We start from the raw sequence: 17698 nt of genomic DNA, 5'->3' as shown, positions 1-17698 counted from the left end.
ATAAATCAATTAAAAAAAAAAAAAAAAAAGACCTGCCATGTGAAGAAAAGCATTTCTGGCAGGGGAAAGAGCAAGTGCAAAGGCCCTGAGGCAGGAGAGAGGTTAGCGTATTTGCAGAGCAGAAGGAGGCCAGTGCAGCTGGGGCACAGGGAGCGAGGGAGAGTGTGGCATAAGGTTGGGTCAGGTCAGGCCCTGTTGGCCTGGGGAGGATTTGGATTGTGTGACAAGGAAGGGCAGCCACTGGGAGATTTTCAGGAAGAGCTGTGGTAGCATCTGATTTGCATGTTTAAAGACTCCCTCTGGCTCTGGCAGGGTGTGGAAAAGAGAGTCTGGGGGCTGGGGTTCCTCAGGGAGACCTGACATGGGCCAGGGAAGTGGAAGCGGGGAGATGGGGACGATGCTGGATGCATCTTGGCGGTGGAACCGACAGCAGTAGTAGGGTAAGGGGGATGAAGGAAAGAGAGAGGTCAAGGAGGATGGGTTCCTAGGTTTCTGGCTAAAACTGGAATGTTCTAGACCTGTGACTCAGCACCAGAGTCTCCAAACCCTGTTCTTCTGCCTAAAGGGTAAGATGTCTTAGGAGCCCAGGCCAGCGGACCCTGTGGGAGCTTAAGCCTCAGTCTTGTTCATTGTTGAAGCCAGAGAGAGTGCTCAAGGAATGTTTGCTGAATGAATGAATGGGAATTCCCAAGCCCTGCCCACTCTTTGCCTCAGTTAACCCATCTGTAAAAGGGACTGCTAGTTTTGTATCCCCGCCTTCCAATTCCTTCCCTGGGGCTCTGGTCACCCCAGAAGGCCTGTGTCCATCTGGGCCAGGAGTCAGGACCATCCACAAGCAGGCCCCAGCTCCCCAGGCCCCCTCTCCAAGCCTGAAACCTCAAATTACCTGTGCTGCGGTGATGCCCCAGGGAGCGTTTCCATCTTGCCCAGATGCGCATGGCAGGCCCAACCCTCCCTTAATGACACCTTGCCTGCCTGCCCTCCTGCTGGAGTAGGAGGGGAGGGGGCCCGGCCCAGCCTAAGCCGTGGTTTCTTTTTCCATTGCGTCAGGCCTCAGGGTCTGGCCTGCCTGCCCGCTGCCGGCCAGCACAGAGGGGCCCACTCTGACCCCCCCCGCCCCAACTCCAGACATCATGTGCTCCCCGTTTCGGGGATCCAGAAGCTTCCAAGCAGAGGGTGAGTTGGGGATGGGGGACCTGCCCCTAGCTGGGGGAGGAGTGCCCCTTCCCCGCCCACTCATCACTCACTCTCTCTGGGGCCTGCAAGCTGATCCAGGTGGGGCCACAGTGGGCTCTGAGGAGCCTGGCCCAGCCCCACTGTCCCCTGGACCTGGCCCTCCTGGCCACACCCTCAGCCAGGCTGGAGCCAGTGAGGGGTAGGAGGACAGTGCAGTAACCTAGGCAAGGGATGATGGTAGCTCAGACCAGGGGGAGGGTGGGGGAGAAGTGGCCCCAGAGTGTCCATACAAGCGCTTGCCTTTGCATCTGTTAGCCTGCGGGCATGTGTGTGCGTGCGTATCGGTGTGACGTGCACAAAGAAATGTGTGAACCTGGGTGTGTGTACCTGATACCCCTCAGGTACGGGATGAAAACAGAGGTCTCTGACTTGGCAGTATGGGGGATGGTGGCCCAAATGGCATCTAGCATGTCATGAAGGGGGCTTGTGAGGTGGAGAGGGGTGGGTGAGCTGGAATCCACCCCATTAGTGATGATGGGAGAGACAGGGGTGCGGGCAGGGTAACCCCAGAGGAACTGGTGACCTTGGGGGCGCCGGGGTCTTCTTAGCCTCAGGCTCCCTTTGGCCTGGCTGACTCCCCAGATGCCCCCACCTGGTTCTAGGTCCCCACCATGCCCAGCAGTCCCCTGGCCCTGGGGCCATATGTTGGCCTGGGAGTCTGGAAAATTGGTTCACAGCCTGCCTCTGTTTCCTGACTGTGTGACATTGTACAGGTGACTTCTGCTCTGAGCCTCAGTTTCCTTATCTGCAAAATGGGGGTGACTCTTGTGCCCCACCCCACCCCAGGTAGTTGTAAGCATAAACAGGTGTTCTCTCAGCCTCTGTGTGGATGAGTCCAGCCCCCAAACACTTACCCACAAAGGCCAGGTTCCAACTCCTTGACTAATATCTTATCCCCTGACTGTCGAGTGGGTAACTGGCCCTGCACTGCCCCAGAGGAGGGAGGTGAGAGGAGGCCATTCCTTCTGAGAGCATGACCCCACCTGACCATGCTGACCAGCACTGACTACAAGCTGAGCACGTCACCCACATGATGTCTCTGATCCTTATTCACTCTGGCGGGGCAAGTCCTAAAATCGCCTCACCCTCCAGAGGGGGACACTGAGGCTCGTTCATTCACTCTAGAGTGTTTACTGAGTGTCTACCAAGTCCCAAGAACTGTGCCAGAGCTGGGATCTTGCGGTAAGAAGACTACCCAGCTCCAGCCCTCTAGGACCTCATGTTCCAGGCTGGCTGAGAGCTGCGGAGGGCAGCCAGGTCCTGCGGGCTGCAGGCTCCCAGAGGGAGCCGGGGCTTTATTCGGAGAGTGATGGAAGTCTTGCAGGGTTTTAAGCAGAGAGGTGACATGGTCCAATTTGTGTTTTTAAAAGCTCACTCCAGGGGCTTCCCTGGTGGCGCAGTGGTTGAGAGTCCGCCTGCCGATGCAGGGGACGTGGGTTTGTGCCCGGGTCCGGGAGGATCCCACATGCCGCGGAGCAGCTGGGCCCGTGAGCCATGGCCGCTGAGCCTGCGCGTCTGGAGCCTGTGCTCCGCAATGGGAGAGGCCACAACAGTGAGAGGTCCATGTACCGCAAAAAAAAAAAAAAAAAAAAAAAACTCACTCCAGCCCCTGTGGGGACACAAGGGGTGGTGAGACTAAGGAGAGGCAGCAGGGAGGCTGGCGAGGAGGTGGCTGTCCTCCAAGCGGGAAGGACCGAGCCACAGTGGCAGTGCTGGGCCCGCTCCCTCTCCCTCTGACCCCAGCCCGCTTCCTGAGCGCCAGCCCCTTGCTGGGCACACAAAGCCCTGGTCTGCAGGAGGTCTGCGTGAGCGCGGTCCCCTCTTCCGCTCCAGACACAGCGCCCTGGGCATACCTGACAGAGAGAGGATCTGGACAGTGACAAAGCCAGTGCTCAGCCTCCGCCCTCCCACTGTCTGTCCCTAGAACAGAACCTCATTATAGTCACGCGAGCCCAGAGCATCAGCACAGCACTGCAGTTTGCCTGCAGTATTTATTCTTGTCGTGTAAAAACTAGTTTCCAACGGAGGGGCTGGAGAGCTGCGTGTGTGCCGCAGGGTGGCCATGCCAAGTCAGGGAGGGATGAGCAAATTCGTGACCCGGCGAGGGGAACGGGGAATAGGGATGTCCAAAATGGACATCTTGCCGGGTGGCTGATGCTGGAAGGCGGGCCTGGGTGAACTTCAGATGTGCCAGTGGAAATAAGATCTGACCACACCTTGTAGGACTGTGTCATGATGTGTCGTTAGCACATGAGGAAACTGAGGCACAGAGAGCCGAGGATAAGGACCAACTCAGGCAAGATGTGAGCGATATGGAGCGTTTGTCCATTCGTTGATTTATACACTTACCTTTTTTTTAATCCAACAAATGTAAACTGAGTGCCTCCTATGGACCGGTCACTGTGCTTAGGCTGGTGATACAGGATGAACAAGACAGATAATGAACAAAGTCAAGTTTTGGATAAGTGACCAGAAGGTAGCTTCCTAGTGGCCAAAGCAGTGAGGGAAACCTGAGCAATTACAAACTCCGTTGTAGCCGCAAGATGCCGATATGCCAATTGCTCAGGAGAAGCCCAGGTTTTCCTGGCAAAATGAATGGGATGCCTGTGTCCACTGTGATTTGTTGCTGATCTGACGGGCAGCTTGGACCTGTGTGTATCTCACAGGTAAAGACGGACCAAAGCAGAGAATGACTTCAAAGACAAACTAAACACACCTACCGGAGACTCCTTTTTCACGCATTTCCTGCATTCTTCAAGCTTTTGCCCATGTCATCCTCCACACTGCCACCCCGCCCCACACACACTCCTTTTGTTCCATCTTTACCCACATCTTGAGGGTCAGGTGGTGACGCCTCCCCAGGGTGGAGTGGCGCAGCAGATGTCTGTCCCCTCTCTGACCCCCAATGCTGTCCCCTCAGACTGCGAGGAGCTGCTGCTGCCGTTGCCGACCCCCATGGCCTACATGCCGGGTGGAGGTGCCCCAGCACCGGGGGTGGCCCCCGTGGGCTCCCAGTACTGCGTGTGCAAGGTGGAGCTGTCAGTGAGCGGCCAGAACCTGCTGGACCGGGACGTCACCTCTAAGTCCGACCCCTTCTGTGTCCTCTTCACAGAGAATGATGGCAGGTGGAGCGAGGTGAGGCCCCTCTGTGCGCAGCTGCAATGGGTGGAGGGTGGCTCGGTCGCTGGGGAGGGGCTCTCATTGGATCCCAGGGACCTGGGGTCAGGCCCTTGGAAGTACTTGCAGTGTGGGCCGGGGGTTACTTAGAAAATTGTTATTCTGAAAATCAAATTTTATTTAAAATGTTTATAACAGTACTTAAAATAATTATATTTGTGTTTATTATAATTCATAGATTTATATTTATATAATTTTATATTTAGTGTTCTATAATATTTTAAGTTACTATAATATATAGTTAAAACCTTAGAGTTTTGCAAAATGCTTGCTTTCATTTTTAAAATAACTTTCCCCTCTTACTCCTAAATGAGCACAGTCAGTGAGGAGCAAACAAAGAAATAGGGAACTCAGGCTTTGGTCCCAGAGCTGGACCAAGACCCAGCTCTGTCACTCCCTGCTGTGTGGCCTTGGGCAGGTGGCTATCCCTCTCTGAGCCTGTCTCCTCATCTGTGAAATGAGGATTTTCTTTCCCTGCCTACCATGGAGAGTCCCAGAGCTGGGGATGTTGATGGTGCCACAGCCAAGGACTTCTGAGCTGGAAGACTTTGGCCTGAGGGCTGGGGAAAGATGCAACTTAAGGAAGGATATTGAGAAATCCAAACTGTTAAGACTTTCAGTGTTTAAAAATGGCTTTGTTTCCTATTCCGAAAGGGGTCTATATTCATTGCAGTAAATTTAGAAAATCCAGGTAGACCTAGAGAAGAAAATCAAAATGGTTGGGAACCCGCCTGTCAGGGAGAACCAACTGTTAATGGTTTGGTATCCAGCCTTCCAGATAGTTTTACATGCACATAAATTTTCCAAAATATGTTTCTATTTTTCATAGTTATTTAATGAGGCTTCGGTGGGCGTCCCACAGAACATACTGTGGTTTACAAAGAGTTTCCACAGATGTTGGCTCCTTCTTATGATGCCAAGGAAATGGGCTGGGATTGTTGACCCATTTTACAGAGGAGAACTGGGGCCCAGAATGGGGAGGGACTTACGTGTCTCACCGAGCACGTTGGTGGTACAGCCAGAAGTGGGAGGTGGGGCATGAGGTCAGCCGAGGATTGCTGGGGGAAGCCCCAGGCCTGAGGCCAGCATGGCCAGAGTCCCCTCTGACAGGTCTCCGGAACAACCCCCGCCCCCGCCCCGCCCCTCGGGGAGTGATGTCCTCCCCCACTGCACCCACCCCCACTCATGGCATGCCCCCCACCCTCCCTGACAATCTTGCTCCCACCCAGTCCAGACACCCTGGCTAAAAATAGCTCAGGGCCAAGACCTCTTCCGTCCCTGCTGCTCTCTGGCCCTTGGAAATGGGATGGGTGGGAGGAAAAATCAACACAGCCCAGGCCCCAAAATAGACTGTCACCCAGACTCCGCGGTTTGGGGCTTCAGTACAGAGAGGCTGGGAGGCGGGGTTCCAGTCCCAGCCCCACCAGGGTCCCACAGTGCAAGGCCCTGCCCTTCCCCAGGCCTCGGTCTCCACACTAGGTGGGGGGTGGGGGCCGCTAGCTTCCTGGTTTTGACATTCCAGGGTTCGAGGAAGGTACAGACACCTGCCTCCAGGGAGATGGGGAGCCCCTGACCTCACTCCCCCCTAAGTACCCCTCCTTCTCTCTGTTTCTTCTCTCAGCTTCCATGTAAAATGTGGTTTGAAAAAAGGGTTCTCCCCAAATAAAAAGGATGAAAGCCACAGGTGTCAAATCCTTTCATTTTACAGAAGGGGAAACTGAGGTCCAGATGGGAAGAGGGACTCCCTCTGTCACTTAACCTAGGCAGGGACAGGGTCCGACCTCTTACCTTAGAACCTGGGTATGGAGTCAGGACCAGTGTGTTAAAAGTGTGAATGGTGGGCTTCCCTGGTGGCACAGTGGTGAGAGTGCGCCTGCCGATGCAGGGGACAGGGGTTTGTGCCCTGGTCCGGGAAGATCCCACATGCCGTGGAGTGGCTGGGCCCATGAGCCATGGCCGCTGAGCCTGCGCCTCCGCAACGGGAGAGGCCACAACAGTGAGAGGCCCGTGTACCGCAAAAAAAAAAAAAAAGTGTGAATGGTAGAGTCAGGACTGGGTTCAAATCTTGGCCCTGCCCTCTAGCTGTTCGACCTTGGGTGAGTCACTTAACGTCTCTGTGCTTCAGTGTCCTTATCTGTGAGCTGGGAGTAATGATTGTTTCAGCCACCCGGGTAACTGGCCATGAGTGCCTGGCACAGAATTGGGTGTTCAGCAAGTAAGCACCATGATTCCCTGTAGCCCAAGAAGGGTTGAACCAGCTACTTGACTCTGACACCTGTTTCCCTGCCCCCTGCCAGTATGACAGGACAGAAACTGCAGTCAACAACCTCAACCCCGCTTTCTCCAAGAAGTTCGTCCTTGACTACCACTTTGAGGAGGTGCAGAAGCTCAAGTTTGCCCTGTTCGACCAGGACAAGTCCAGCACGCAGCTCGAGGAGCATGATTTCCTGGGCCAGTTCTCCTGCAGCCTGGGCACGGTGAGCCGGGCTCCTCCAGGAGGGCGGGGTCAGTGCAGTGCCGCCATAAGTCACCTAGCTCCCGAGGATGGGGCAGCCCCCTGGAGAGTCTGCTGCTGCCTGCTTTCCCTGGTCCCGTTTTCCCGCCTGGCTCCCGAGGCGGCATCACAAATGCCGACAGCCTTGGGGGCCAGCAGGCACAGAAAGGGGGGAGTAGGCAGGTGGGGTTGGGGCCAGGCTGAAGTGTTCCCCTCGGAAGACACTGAGCACAGTGCCGCACAGGAGTGGGGCGCCCTGTGGCCAGAGCTTCTCAGTGGTAGAAGTAAGCAAGTGTGGTCTGGACTTCCTGGGATGGGAGCATCTGACCAGCAACCAGGACACCCATGATAGTCCCACTTGATGGCTGGCTCACTGTGTGACCTTGGGCCTCTTCCTGTCCCCCTGTGGGCCACATTTCCCCCTCCATCTCACTCCTTGGTGAGCTTACGGAGGTTGCAGGGCTAAGAGCTCCTGATACAAGTTCCGATCATTGTTAATGGCTATGTGCCCTAGGGCAAGCCCCACACCCTTCTGAGCCTCACTTTCCCCATATTTTACTTGGGGATAGTGATGACCTCTCTGCCCAGTCTATAGGGATGGTGGGTGAATAAAATGGAAAATGCTTCGAGAGGTTCTAGTAGAGACTGAAATGCCCTGGGCCTTCCAGGAGATGATGTTCAATGAAAAAAGCAAGGGCCCAGCAGTTATGTAAGAAGTGGGGTGTCTCTCTCAGGGTCCCCGCCATGTGTCTACACCCTCAAAGGGTAATGGAGGAGAGAGCTTTAGGACCAGTGGGCAGGGGCAGGAACCGACAAGGGCTGAGGAAACCTTTACAGGGCTGACACCTGCCAGAAGCCCAGTCACCCGTAGCCTGGAGGGAGGGGCGGGGCAGGAAGTGGTGTTGCCACTCCACCACGGGGAGGCCTCTGGACTGGAGCTGAGGCGGATGATGAGCAACAAAGCTTCCGCCAAGGCTCAGCCCAGCCCTTCTCCCCTCCTGCTCTCCTAGCTCCTGCTGGCACCCCTGTTGGCTGAACCCCAACAAGCTGTAAGACAGGGGAGCCAGGTGATGCAGTCCTCAGTGGCATAGAGAAGGTGGAGAAGGGCAGAGAGTGGACCTAGGGAGAAAAGCTAGCACAGGGAGACTAGGAACATGCTCACATTGGCACAAAGAAACACTGGCCTTTTCCCCAAGAAGCAGAACTGTGGTGGCACATGGAGGGTGTGGGAATGGGGTGTACAGAGACGGGTGGGAGGGAGACTTTACAATGTGTTCCACTTGTCCTTTCTATATTGTATGGATCCTTGAACTCTGTGTGAATGTATTCACTATTCAAAGCAATGAAAATACATAGGAAGAGTCAGGGTTTGATCCTCTCCATCAGGGATCACACCCTGAGGGAGGGTGGGGGTCTCTGGATGACTCTGGGGGAGGCAGTTACGCAGCTAACCTCCCTTCAGCAGTCTCCAGAAAGTGAGCCTCACAAGAGCCTTTTCCTGGGGACATCCAGGTCAGCAGAATCCGACTGCTGGGATTCTATCCCAGCTGTGGGACCTCGGGCAAGTGTCTCAACCTCTCTGGGCCTCAGTCTCCTCAGCTGCCCGGTGGGGTTAGCAGTGGTTGCTGTCTGCCTCCCATGGCGGGGATCATGCAGGGGGAGGTTTAGCCAGCGCCTGGCATGGAGCATCATGCTGTGAGCAGTGCCTGTTGAGGATTTTTTCCTCCCTGGGTCTCCTCCCCAGCCCTCAGAGTGAGCGCCTCTCTTCTCTCCCTCCAGATCGTCTCCAGCAAGAAGATCACTCAGCCTCTGCTGCTAATGAATGACAAGCCTGCGGGGAAGGGCTTGATTACGGTACCAGCCCCACTCCCCGCTCTCTGCAGGCCCCCCACACACTGCCCACTGCCCTCCCCCATCAATGAGCCACTTCACTGGCAGATAATCACCAGCTTTGTTTGGAGTAAAAAGGCCCAACTTACAACTTAGCAACAGGTCTCTTAGCAACGGGCTCCTGGCTCCACATATGATGTGTTGGGGCTGCCAAACTGGGGAGTTGGGGGCACTGCCAGGGGTCCCCACGGTGGCTCCCCAGGCAGGGGCACTACTCCTCCTCCCTGGAAGCCTCCAGAGCCCTCCCTGCATCCACTCCCGGCACTGGCCCCTTGGGCGTCTTTCAGGCGTTTCAGGGCCTTGCCCATCGGAACTCTGCCTGTGGCTGCAATGCGCAATGATTCCTCTGATGCGCAGTGATTCTTGCGATGCGCAGTGGTTCTTGCGATGCGCAGGCCCTTTGAGCGGCTGAGCTCTTCGGTCATTAGACTCCCGGAAGCAGGGAAACCTGGTTTTACAGATGAGGGAACTGAAACCCAGAGAGAAAGTGCCCTTGGGCGGTTCAGCTAGTGAGGTTCGCTCCTGGATTGTCCCTCTTCGGAGCCTGTGTGACGCCAGGGGTTCTGGAGGGAGGAGGGCTGTACCTGTGTGTGTTCACAGGCCTTACTCCCCTGCCCTGGAGCCTTCCTGGCTCCCCACTGCCTGTGGAGCCATGCATTCCAGGCTGGGAGGGAGCCAGCAGTCTCAGCTGTTTTTTACCCCGTTCATGTCCATGGCCTGGGTTCAAGGCAAACTGAATTCTTAGCATACCCTGCACTTACCCAGGCCCTCATCCACTGTTCCTGCCACCTGGAATGTCCCCTCCCAGCCTCCCCGACCTCTTGGGGTTTAAAACCTCCCCATCTAAATGCCTCCACAAGCCAGCTGCCCTCCACATGGAAGCCAGCCCAGAAGGACCCCACCCAGCGGGTATGCCATCCTCCGGCATTTCCAACAGTTCGCCTCCAGACCTGGGTTCTGTCCTCTTGTGAAATGGGGGCAGTAGTAGGGCCTACGCTATGGGGTTGTTGAGCAAGTCTTAGCTGGAGGGGAGGAAGGGGAGAAGGGGCCTCTAGCCTGGCCTCTGTCTGTGGTTCTCAGGGTCAAATAGCTCATTAGGTGAGGCCATTCCAGAGGTGTGGGAGCAGAGGAAGTCCTAGCCGAGGGAGGGCCCAGCCCACTTGGGTTGCTGTTAGCCAGAGGGCCTTCCCTGCCACTCTGGGGAGGTGAGAGGGAGAGGCCCAGAGAGGGCAGATGGCAGCCTCGAGGTCACCCAGGTGGTGCATCACTGGCTGGCCTGGGGCAGAGGGCCATGGCTGATGGGGAGGGCATGGAGGATAGATGAGTGGTGTGAGCTGACGAGACAGCAGAGGGAGCTCGGGTGGCCCCTTGCCTGCCCTGGGCCTCAGTTTCCCTGGCTGCACAGTGAAGTTGTTAGAATTTCCGACACCTTGGTGTTTTGAGGTGGTTGTGTGTGCTCCCTGGATCTGCAGTGGGGACATGAGAGGGTCTGTCAGGCTGCTCGCTGGCCCAGAGCCTCTCCCTAGGGCTCAAGACCACCCTCCATGTTCGGTCCCTGCTTCATCTCCCCCCCACCATCTCATGGCCCATCTCTTGAGCCACATTGGGGTCACTTTCTGATTCCTCATATCCAGAAGAGTTATTACCCCCATCTTCCAGAAGATGGAAACTGAGGTTTGAGGAAGACGACAGACTTGTCCCAGGTCACCTGGCACTACTCTTCCCCACCACTCCCCTCCTAGCCCTGGAGAATTGACTCCTGGGGCAACCTGTGTCCACCCTGCCTGAACGGAGGCCAGAGGGAGTCTCAGGACAGACCCCGACCCCCGATGTTCCTCTGGCCTTACAGATTGCTGCCCAGGAGCTTTCAGACAATCGGGTCATCACGCTGAGCCTGGTGGGCAGGAAGCTGGACAAGAAGGTGAGGCAGGCAAGGGAGGGGGCTCTCCATCAAGGAACAGCAACCCTCCCCCAGCCCTGGGGTTGTGTGGCCTGGGACTTCTGGCCACCACCTTCATTGCCCCTCCAGGGACAAGTCCATAGCACACAGTCCTACTGACACCCCCAATTAGGACTGCTTCCCCACTGAGGTAGTGAGTTTCCTATCACTTAGAGATATTCGAGACATGGCTGGAAACCCACTCGTTGGGGCTCCCCATCCCATGTAGTGTAAATGCTAGGGTCCTTACAGTAACCTACAGGACCCCACCTGATGTGTCCTCAGCTCCCCCTGACTCCCTGACCTCACCCCTTCCTCATTCCCTACTTTCATTCTGTTTTAGCCAAATCAGCCTCTTCATTGTCCTAGGATTAAACCAGGCACCGCCCTGCCTCAGGACCTTTGCACTTGCTGTCTTTTCTGCCTGGGATGTTCTTTACCCTGAATATTTTCATGACAGGCCCCTCTCTCACCTCCATGTCACCTCCTAGTGAGGCCTTCCCTGAAATTGCAGTGGTCCCTGATTTCCCGCCCCCTCCTCCTTTGTCTCCTTAACACTAATTGCTGCCTCATGTATATTACTTACTCATTTATTTTATGTCTCCCCCTCTTGAATATAGCCTCTTTAGAGTCCATGTTTTCTTAAATAAATGGAGTTTTAAAGGACTCTTCTGCTAGGATAGTTTGTTTTTCAGAATCCCACTAAAATGAATTAAAATCCCATCCTGCTGGGTGCCTCCCTCTGCCCTGGGGACAATCTCCCTCTTGACGTCCTGCCCCACTGAAGATGCTGGAATTGTAACTTCTACAGGCTCCAGGTCTTAGGGTCTCTGAGCCCAAGCTCTGGTAACCCCAGGATGGGGCAGTTTCTCCTGGGGCTGTTGCTTGGTCCCAGGGGGCTGCAACTGCCCTGGGCGTCTGCTGAGCCCTGCAGAGGCTGAGGAGAGAGGGGCCAGGCTGGCTCTGCCCACAGCCCTCACTCCTGACGCCAGGTGTGGGAGGCAGCAGGGCCACACCCCCACCCCATCTGAATCTGGTGGAGTTATGCCTTCCTCCCCCTCATTCTCCCGCTTCCTCCAGGACCTCTTTGGGAAGTCAGACCCGTTTCTCGAGTTTTATAAACCAGGAGGTGATGGCAAGTGGATGCTGGTCCACAGGACTGAGGTGGGTGTGTGGGGCTCCAGGGGTCTCTGAGCCAGTGGGTCTGTAGTCCGGCCACACCCGACAGCTCAGGACGGGGCTAGGCAGTCACAGTCCTGCGGTACACAGGAAAACCCAAACTGGCCCCTAAAGGACTTGTTCCCTCCCCATCACAGGGGTGCTCACTTCCATCCCCAGAGGCATGGCTGTGGGTCTCTCCACCTTGCCACTCCCTGTCCCATTGGGCTGGCCCAACCCCAGAGCTGTACCGGCCCTGGGCCTGAGTTCACCCTTGCCCCTCACTGTCCTGCAGGTGATCAAGTACACTCTGGACCCCGTGTGGAAGCCATTCACTGTGCCATTGGTGTCCCTGTGTGATGGGGACATGGAGAAGCCCATTCAGGTGAGGGGGGCTATGGGAACTCTGCTGCCCGCCCTACCAGCTCCGGCATCCTGGTTACCTGAGGCTTCCTGGGGGTGCCTTGGCAAAGCTCTGGAAAAAGAACCCTTGTGGGGGGAGGGGCAGGAGACCTGAGTCCTTGTCCCAGGTCTGCCTGACCCTCTGAGTGATCTGGGCAGGGTCCTCATCTCTGCGATTCCCTTGTCTAAAATGGGAACAGAGTGACTGCTCTTTTTTTCCCAGAGGGCTGTGTGCTGCTAGCTAGGATAATGAATGTAGAATCACCTTGGAAACAACCAGGTGTTGTTGCTTTGATGAAGGTGATGATTACTAGTCTCTACAGCCCTAAGTCCTCAGGGGCCATGTCTGAGAGCAAACGAGGTGGGGCGAGGCCCCGAGACCATGTAGGGATCCCCAGGCAGGGCACCAGGAAACTTGGGTTCTAGTTCTGGGTCTACTACTGCCACTGTGAGACTTTGGGCAAGTGCTTCCCACTCAGAGCCTCAGTTTACCCATCAGTACAATGGGTACAACAATTCCTGCCTTCCTTCCAGGAGTGTCATGGCAGCTAAGTTAAAGAGCATATCAAGCTGGGACTTTCTGTGCCCATCTCAGGAAGAAAATACCAGTCTAGGGAGGACTCCAGACCATGGCCCATGAGGCCAGGTGGGCCACAACCCAAGATAGATTAGCAGCCCAGTGTCAGGTCTGTGAGGTGTGCAGCTTCCTGCTCCAGAGGGAATGGCCTTCATTACTAGAGCAGGCACCCTTTCTCCTTTTCCCGGCAATCATGGAAGGCTTCCTGCAGGAGGCAGTTCAGGAGCTACCGGCATCATCCCAAGCCACCTAGTCAGATCTGGGGGGGAGAGGGAGGTACCACCCCCCAAAAAAGGCATGGGATTTGCTCAGGGAGCTGAGAGGAGCTGGCGAGTGCCTCCTGTGGGGCAGCTCTGGGGTGACCTCGCTGGACCCACTACTCCAGGTTATGTGCTATGACTATGACAACGACGGGGGCCATGACTTCATCGGTGAGTTCCAGACCTCGGTGTCACAGATGTGTGAGGCTCGTGACGGCATCCCGGTAAGATGTGCACATGTGCGTGACCCCAGGACCTCGGCAGGGGATGGGGAAGGGGCACAGGTTTTTGAATCAGGCAGATTGGGGATCAGATCCCACCTCTCTGCCTTATGACCTTGAGCAAGACATTTAATCTCTCTGAGCCTCAGTTTCCCCATCTGTCAAGTGGAGGCAGAAGAGTAGAGTGGGAATTAAATGAGATTAAACAGGTAAAGTACCTAGAGCATAGTGAGTACTCGGGAGCTGTCTATTTAACTCTGAGAAGCCAGGCTCTGGGCGACAGTTCTGGGTGCATGAGTGGACATGACTTGGATGAGTTGTCTGGGGATGGAGGGCAGATGCACATCTTCTGACCTTGGGCAGATATAGCTTGGCATGAGCCCAAGGTGGCAGGAACCGTTTCTGGGGGGGCTTCCTGGAGGAGGCATGCTGCCCCTTGGTCAATGCTGTGGAGTAGATTCTGGGGCCCAGGGGAGGGTCAGTCCCCACAGCAGCACCAAGCTGAGCTCCTCTTTCTCCTATGTTGCCCAGCGGGAGTTTGAGTGTATCAACCCCAAGAAGCAGAAGAAGAAGAAGAACTATAAAAACTCGGGCGTCATTATCCTGCGTTCCTGCAAGGTGAGCCAGCGTGGGTGGGCAGGGGGCACAGTCCCGGTGTGGGGCCACACAGAAGGTATATCACTGCAGAAGAGACAGAGCGTTGGGTTTGGAGCCAGCAAGGCCTGGGTTCAAATCCTGGTTCTGCCATGTCCTGGCTCTATGACCCGAGCTTAACCTCTCTGGGCCTCAGTCTCCTCATCTATAGAATGGGAAGGTTAACCAGGTAAAGCATGTAAAGTGTTAGTTTCATATCACATTCCTTTGTGGAAGTCAAGGAGGGCATGTGATGACCTTCCAGGGTCTCCTTGTTGGAGCGTAGCTGTAGGGAGTTACTGCTTCCCAGGCTTGCCCGTTGCATGTTCAGCATCAGAGGGGCAGAGGATATCAGGCCAGGGTGCCCTGTCCTCTGGCAGTGACATTAGTGAGGACTGAGGTTACAGGACCGTAGTGTAACTGGGGCCACTGAAGTCCACAAAGACAATGAAGTTTGCACCGGCAGTGGCCAGGCTGAGGTCAGGGGCCAGGCCCCCCTGGATATCTGGTGGCCACGTATCTGCTGGAATCGGGTAGGACATTAAGGAACGCAGCCCAGGCCAGAGCAGCAAGAACCCTGGATGCTGGGCCTGAAGGTTCCAAGTCCTGACACTCTCTCTACCAGCTGGCCGACCCCAGGCCTCAGTTTCCTTGTCTGGAGACTAGGATTTCCATGACCATTCAGTGAGGTCACAACGTAGCAGTGCCCTGTAGAAGTTAAGCTGGCAGGTTGCAGCATCATGATTTCGGGTCCTTGTTTCTGAAACTTGGGTCATTCACATCCCTCTTCATGATTTTTTCCACCTGCCTTGTTATGTTTTGTATTCAGCCCCTCCTCCCCCCATTTTGGTGTCTATTTTTACTTAAATACATTTATTTTGAAAGGAACCTTTCTAACGCCACCAAAATTGGAAGGCCAGTATTCTTTGCCAAAAGGAGGCAGAGACCATCCAAACAAACAATGTTTTAGCAGCTTTATTAATTATTAGTTTATAGCAGAAGGCCTTGAGCCAGAGGCCTGGCCTCTCTCTGTTCAAAGTCGAGGTTGGTAAGGGCTACACTGGGCCCTGGGACACTGCCTGGACTCATCGTGCGTGCGTGCGTGCGTGCGTGTGTGTGTGTCCGTCCGTCCGTGTGTCCCACCTATTGGTAACTGTTGCTCTGAGTGCTTTTATAGAGGGATTTGGGTTTTGTTGTAATCAGATCAGGTCCATCTGCCTTTTTCCGCCTCCTTGACCCCTGTCAGGACACAGAGCAACAACTCCCCAAAGGTCACCTGTGGAGTGTGGCCAAGTGAAGGCAAGCCCTCAGGTACAGGGCAGGGGCCCACTCACCCCTCTGATTCCTTCCAGATAAACCGGGACTACTCCTTCCTGGACTACATCCTGGGAGGCTGCCAGCTCATGTTCACTGTAAGGCTCTCCCCCATCCCACCCCACCCCAGTGGGGATCCTCCCTAAGGGCTTGGGCCATGATTGCAGCAGGAGGGACTTGGGATAAACTTCAGGAATGATCCTCCCCAGGGCAAGGGGTGTGTCTGGCCCAGAGGAGAGGGTATAGGTGGATGGGCCTGAGTCAGGGCTTAGCTTCGGTTCAGGGCCTGGCTGCCCAGCCCTCAGAATGTCACTGGTTACACTTCCTCAGAAGGAAAAAAAGCCAAATTCCTCCCCACTTCCCTTCCTGCCTCATCTGCTGTGCCCTCATCCTTGCTCACTCAGCTCCATCCACACTGATCCTCCCCCAACACGCTAAGCTCTACTCTGTCTCGGGGCTTTGCATTTGCTGTTCCCACTGCCTGGAATGCTCTTCCCCAGAACCTTCTCTTGGCTGCTGCCCTGCCATCCTGCAGGCTGTGACACAGAGGTCACCTCCCCCAGATGCCTCCTGTTCCTCTTGTCACTTCTCCTGTTTTATTATTCTTCAGGGCACTTGCCACTCTGAATTTTCTTAAGTATTTCTCACTTGTCCCTGTCCCACTAGCGACTAGTGACTGTGAGTGTCCTGAGTGCGGGGCCACTGTTTTGTTTTTTTTCCCCCTCCACCCTCGGTGTATCACTCAGTGCCTGGCACATAGCACCTGCTCAGTATATGCTCATTGGAAGAATGAATTGTCACTCTGCCGGTGGCCTGGAGTGTATGCCCCATAGACTTCTCCCGTTCCTCACCCGAAGGGAGGCCTCAAGCCCAGAGGAGAACTCCTGCCAGGGTCCCATACTCTGCTCACCTCCCACCTAGCCTCTGTGCTTTCTATCACTGCTTCTGATCCCATGGGGGCTGGAAGTCATCTGCAGGACTATAAGGTGCAGGGGATTGGCCTTGTTGACCTGTAACCCCACTGGTCACCACAGCCCCCCCTCCCCTGCAGAGTGGCCGGGCCCTATTGTTCCTCCTGCGTGCATGTGTTCACTCAGCAAATGATACCAAGCACCTCCTGTGTGCCAGACTCCAGGCCGTGCCCTTGCAGGGGTCCCTGACTGATCCTAACTGAGTTCTCAGGTGGCCATCTCATGCCCTGGGTCCCTCTCCTAGTCCTTCCCAGCTGGGCAGTCTTGTCCGCCCCTCTGTGCTGGAATTCCCTCGGGGCTGAGAGAGCAGGTGGAGCCCAGTACCCTGCCCACCCGCCAGCTCCAGCTCCCTGTGGGGCACCCACCTGGTGCTCTGTGCCCAGCCCTGGGCCTGGTTCCAGGGCCATGTGTCTTACCTGCAGTGATCATCCAGTCTGACTGGGAAGGCAGGCACTGCCCTACCAGGCAGCCCCAGGTCCTGGTGCCCCTTGGTGGTCTGAGGGGTGATGAGGAGATGGCTTGGTGCAGGGGCGAGGTGTCTGGGAAGGCTTCAGTGGGGCAGTGGCACCTGAATTGGGCCTGCAAATTGGAGGAGAATTAGATAGGGAGACGAGGTGGCCTGGTTCTTCAGGTAGAGGGAAACTCATGAAAAAAGGCCTGGAAATGGGAGGAGATGAGTGTGTGGGTTGGGACAGTGAGGGGGGAAAAGGAATTTGGGGCTGTAAGTTGGCTTTGTATCACATCTGGGCAATAGACTTTATGTTTGGGCAATAGGGAGCCACAGATGGCATTAGAGCCAGAGGAGTAATACAGTCAGACAGTTTCCAGGTTTTGGACCATCTTTTGGAAGGGTGGGTCAGGGCTGGGAGATGAAGTGGGCTTCCTGTGTCCCATCAGCCTGTCTGTTCCCTGGAGGTGAGGTAGGGAGCTGGAGTCTCTGGCCACACTGGGTGGCCTTTTCCCCCACTCTGCAGGTTGGGATAGACTTCACAGCCTCCAATGGAAATCCCCTCGACCCTTCCTCTTTGCACTATATCAACCCCATGGGCACCAATGAATATTTGTCAGCCATCTGGGCTGTTGGGCAGATCATTCAGGACTATGACAGGTAAGCTTGGGGAGGGACTCTGACTAGTCAGCTTGGGCTCCATCCATCCTGGGAAGTTCAGCTTTTCAAAGCTAGAAGGGACCCAGAGATCATCAAACCTAGGAATGAGTAGCATAGGACATGCATGCAGTTACCATCCCTTCCTATACCTGTGGCAGACATTGCTAATCAACTGCTGATCTCTGACCTACTGAGCCCAGATCCATACTGAGATCCTTCTCCACACAGTACACCGAGTAAGAAAATGAGTCAGGATAGAAAATGAAATCTGTTTGCTATTGCTGCAACCTCCACTGTTAGAGCTGGGGGAAAATGGGC

The 17698-nt window shown here is 55.4% G+C and overlaps 1 protein-coding gene across 2 annotated transcripts in view; it reads left to right on the top strand.

Moving 5' to 3' along the window:
- CPNE2 (copine 2) overlaps positions 1–17698 on the top strand; it is a 53676-nt gene that overhangs the window by 18564 nt on the left and 17414 nt on the right. Inside the window, exons 2-11 of one of the 2 annotated variants that reach the window (XM_082607708.1) lie at positions 4157–4371; positions 6711–6890; positions 8687–8761; positions 10647–10718; positions 11817–11900; positions 12190–12279; positions 13259–13357; positions 13886–13972; positions 15340–15399; positions 17247–17380. In XM_082607708.1, coding sequence (XP_082463834.1) covers positions 4192–4371; positions 6711–6890; positions 8687–8761; positions 10647–10718; positions 11817–11900; positions 12190–12279; positions 13259–13357; positions 13886–13972; positions 15340–15399; positions 17247–17380 — 1061 coding nt within the window. In that variant the 5' untranslated portion in view covers positions 4157–4191. The remainder of the gene's footprint in view (positions 1–4156; positions 4372–6710; positions 6891–8686; positions 8762–10646; positions 10719–11816; positions 11901–12189; positions 12280–13258; positions 13358–13885; positions 13973–15339; positions 15400–17246; positions 17381–17698) is intronic. The other variant, XM_082607709.1, reaches the window with a different exon arrangement.

Source organism: Mesoplodon mirus (genome assembly GCF_964341445.2).
Source record: "Mesoplodon mirus genome assembly, chromosome: 19".
In the NCBI taxonomy this organism is placed as follows: domain Eukaryota; kingdom Metazoa; phylum Chordata; class Mammalia; order Artiodactyla; family Ziphiidae; genus Mesoplodon; species Mesoplodon mirus.
Note: the sequence above shows the minus strand (reverse complement) of the source record. Positions and strands in the feature narration are given on the sequence as shown.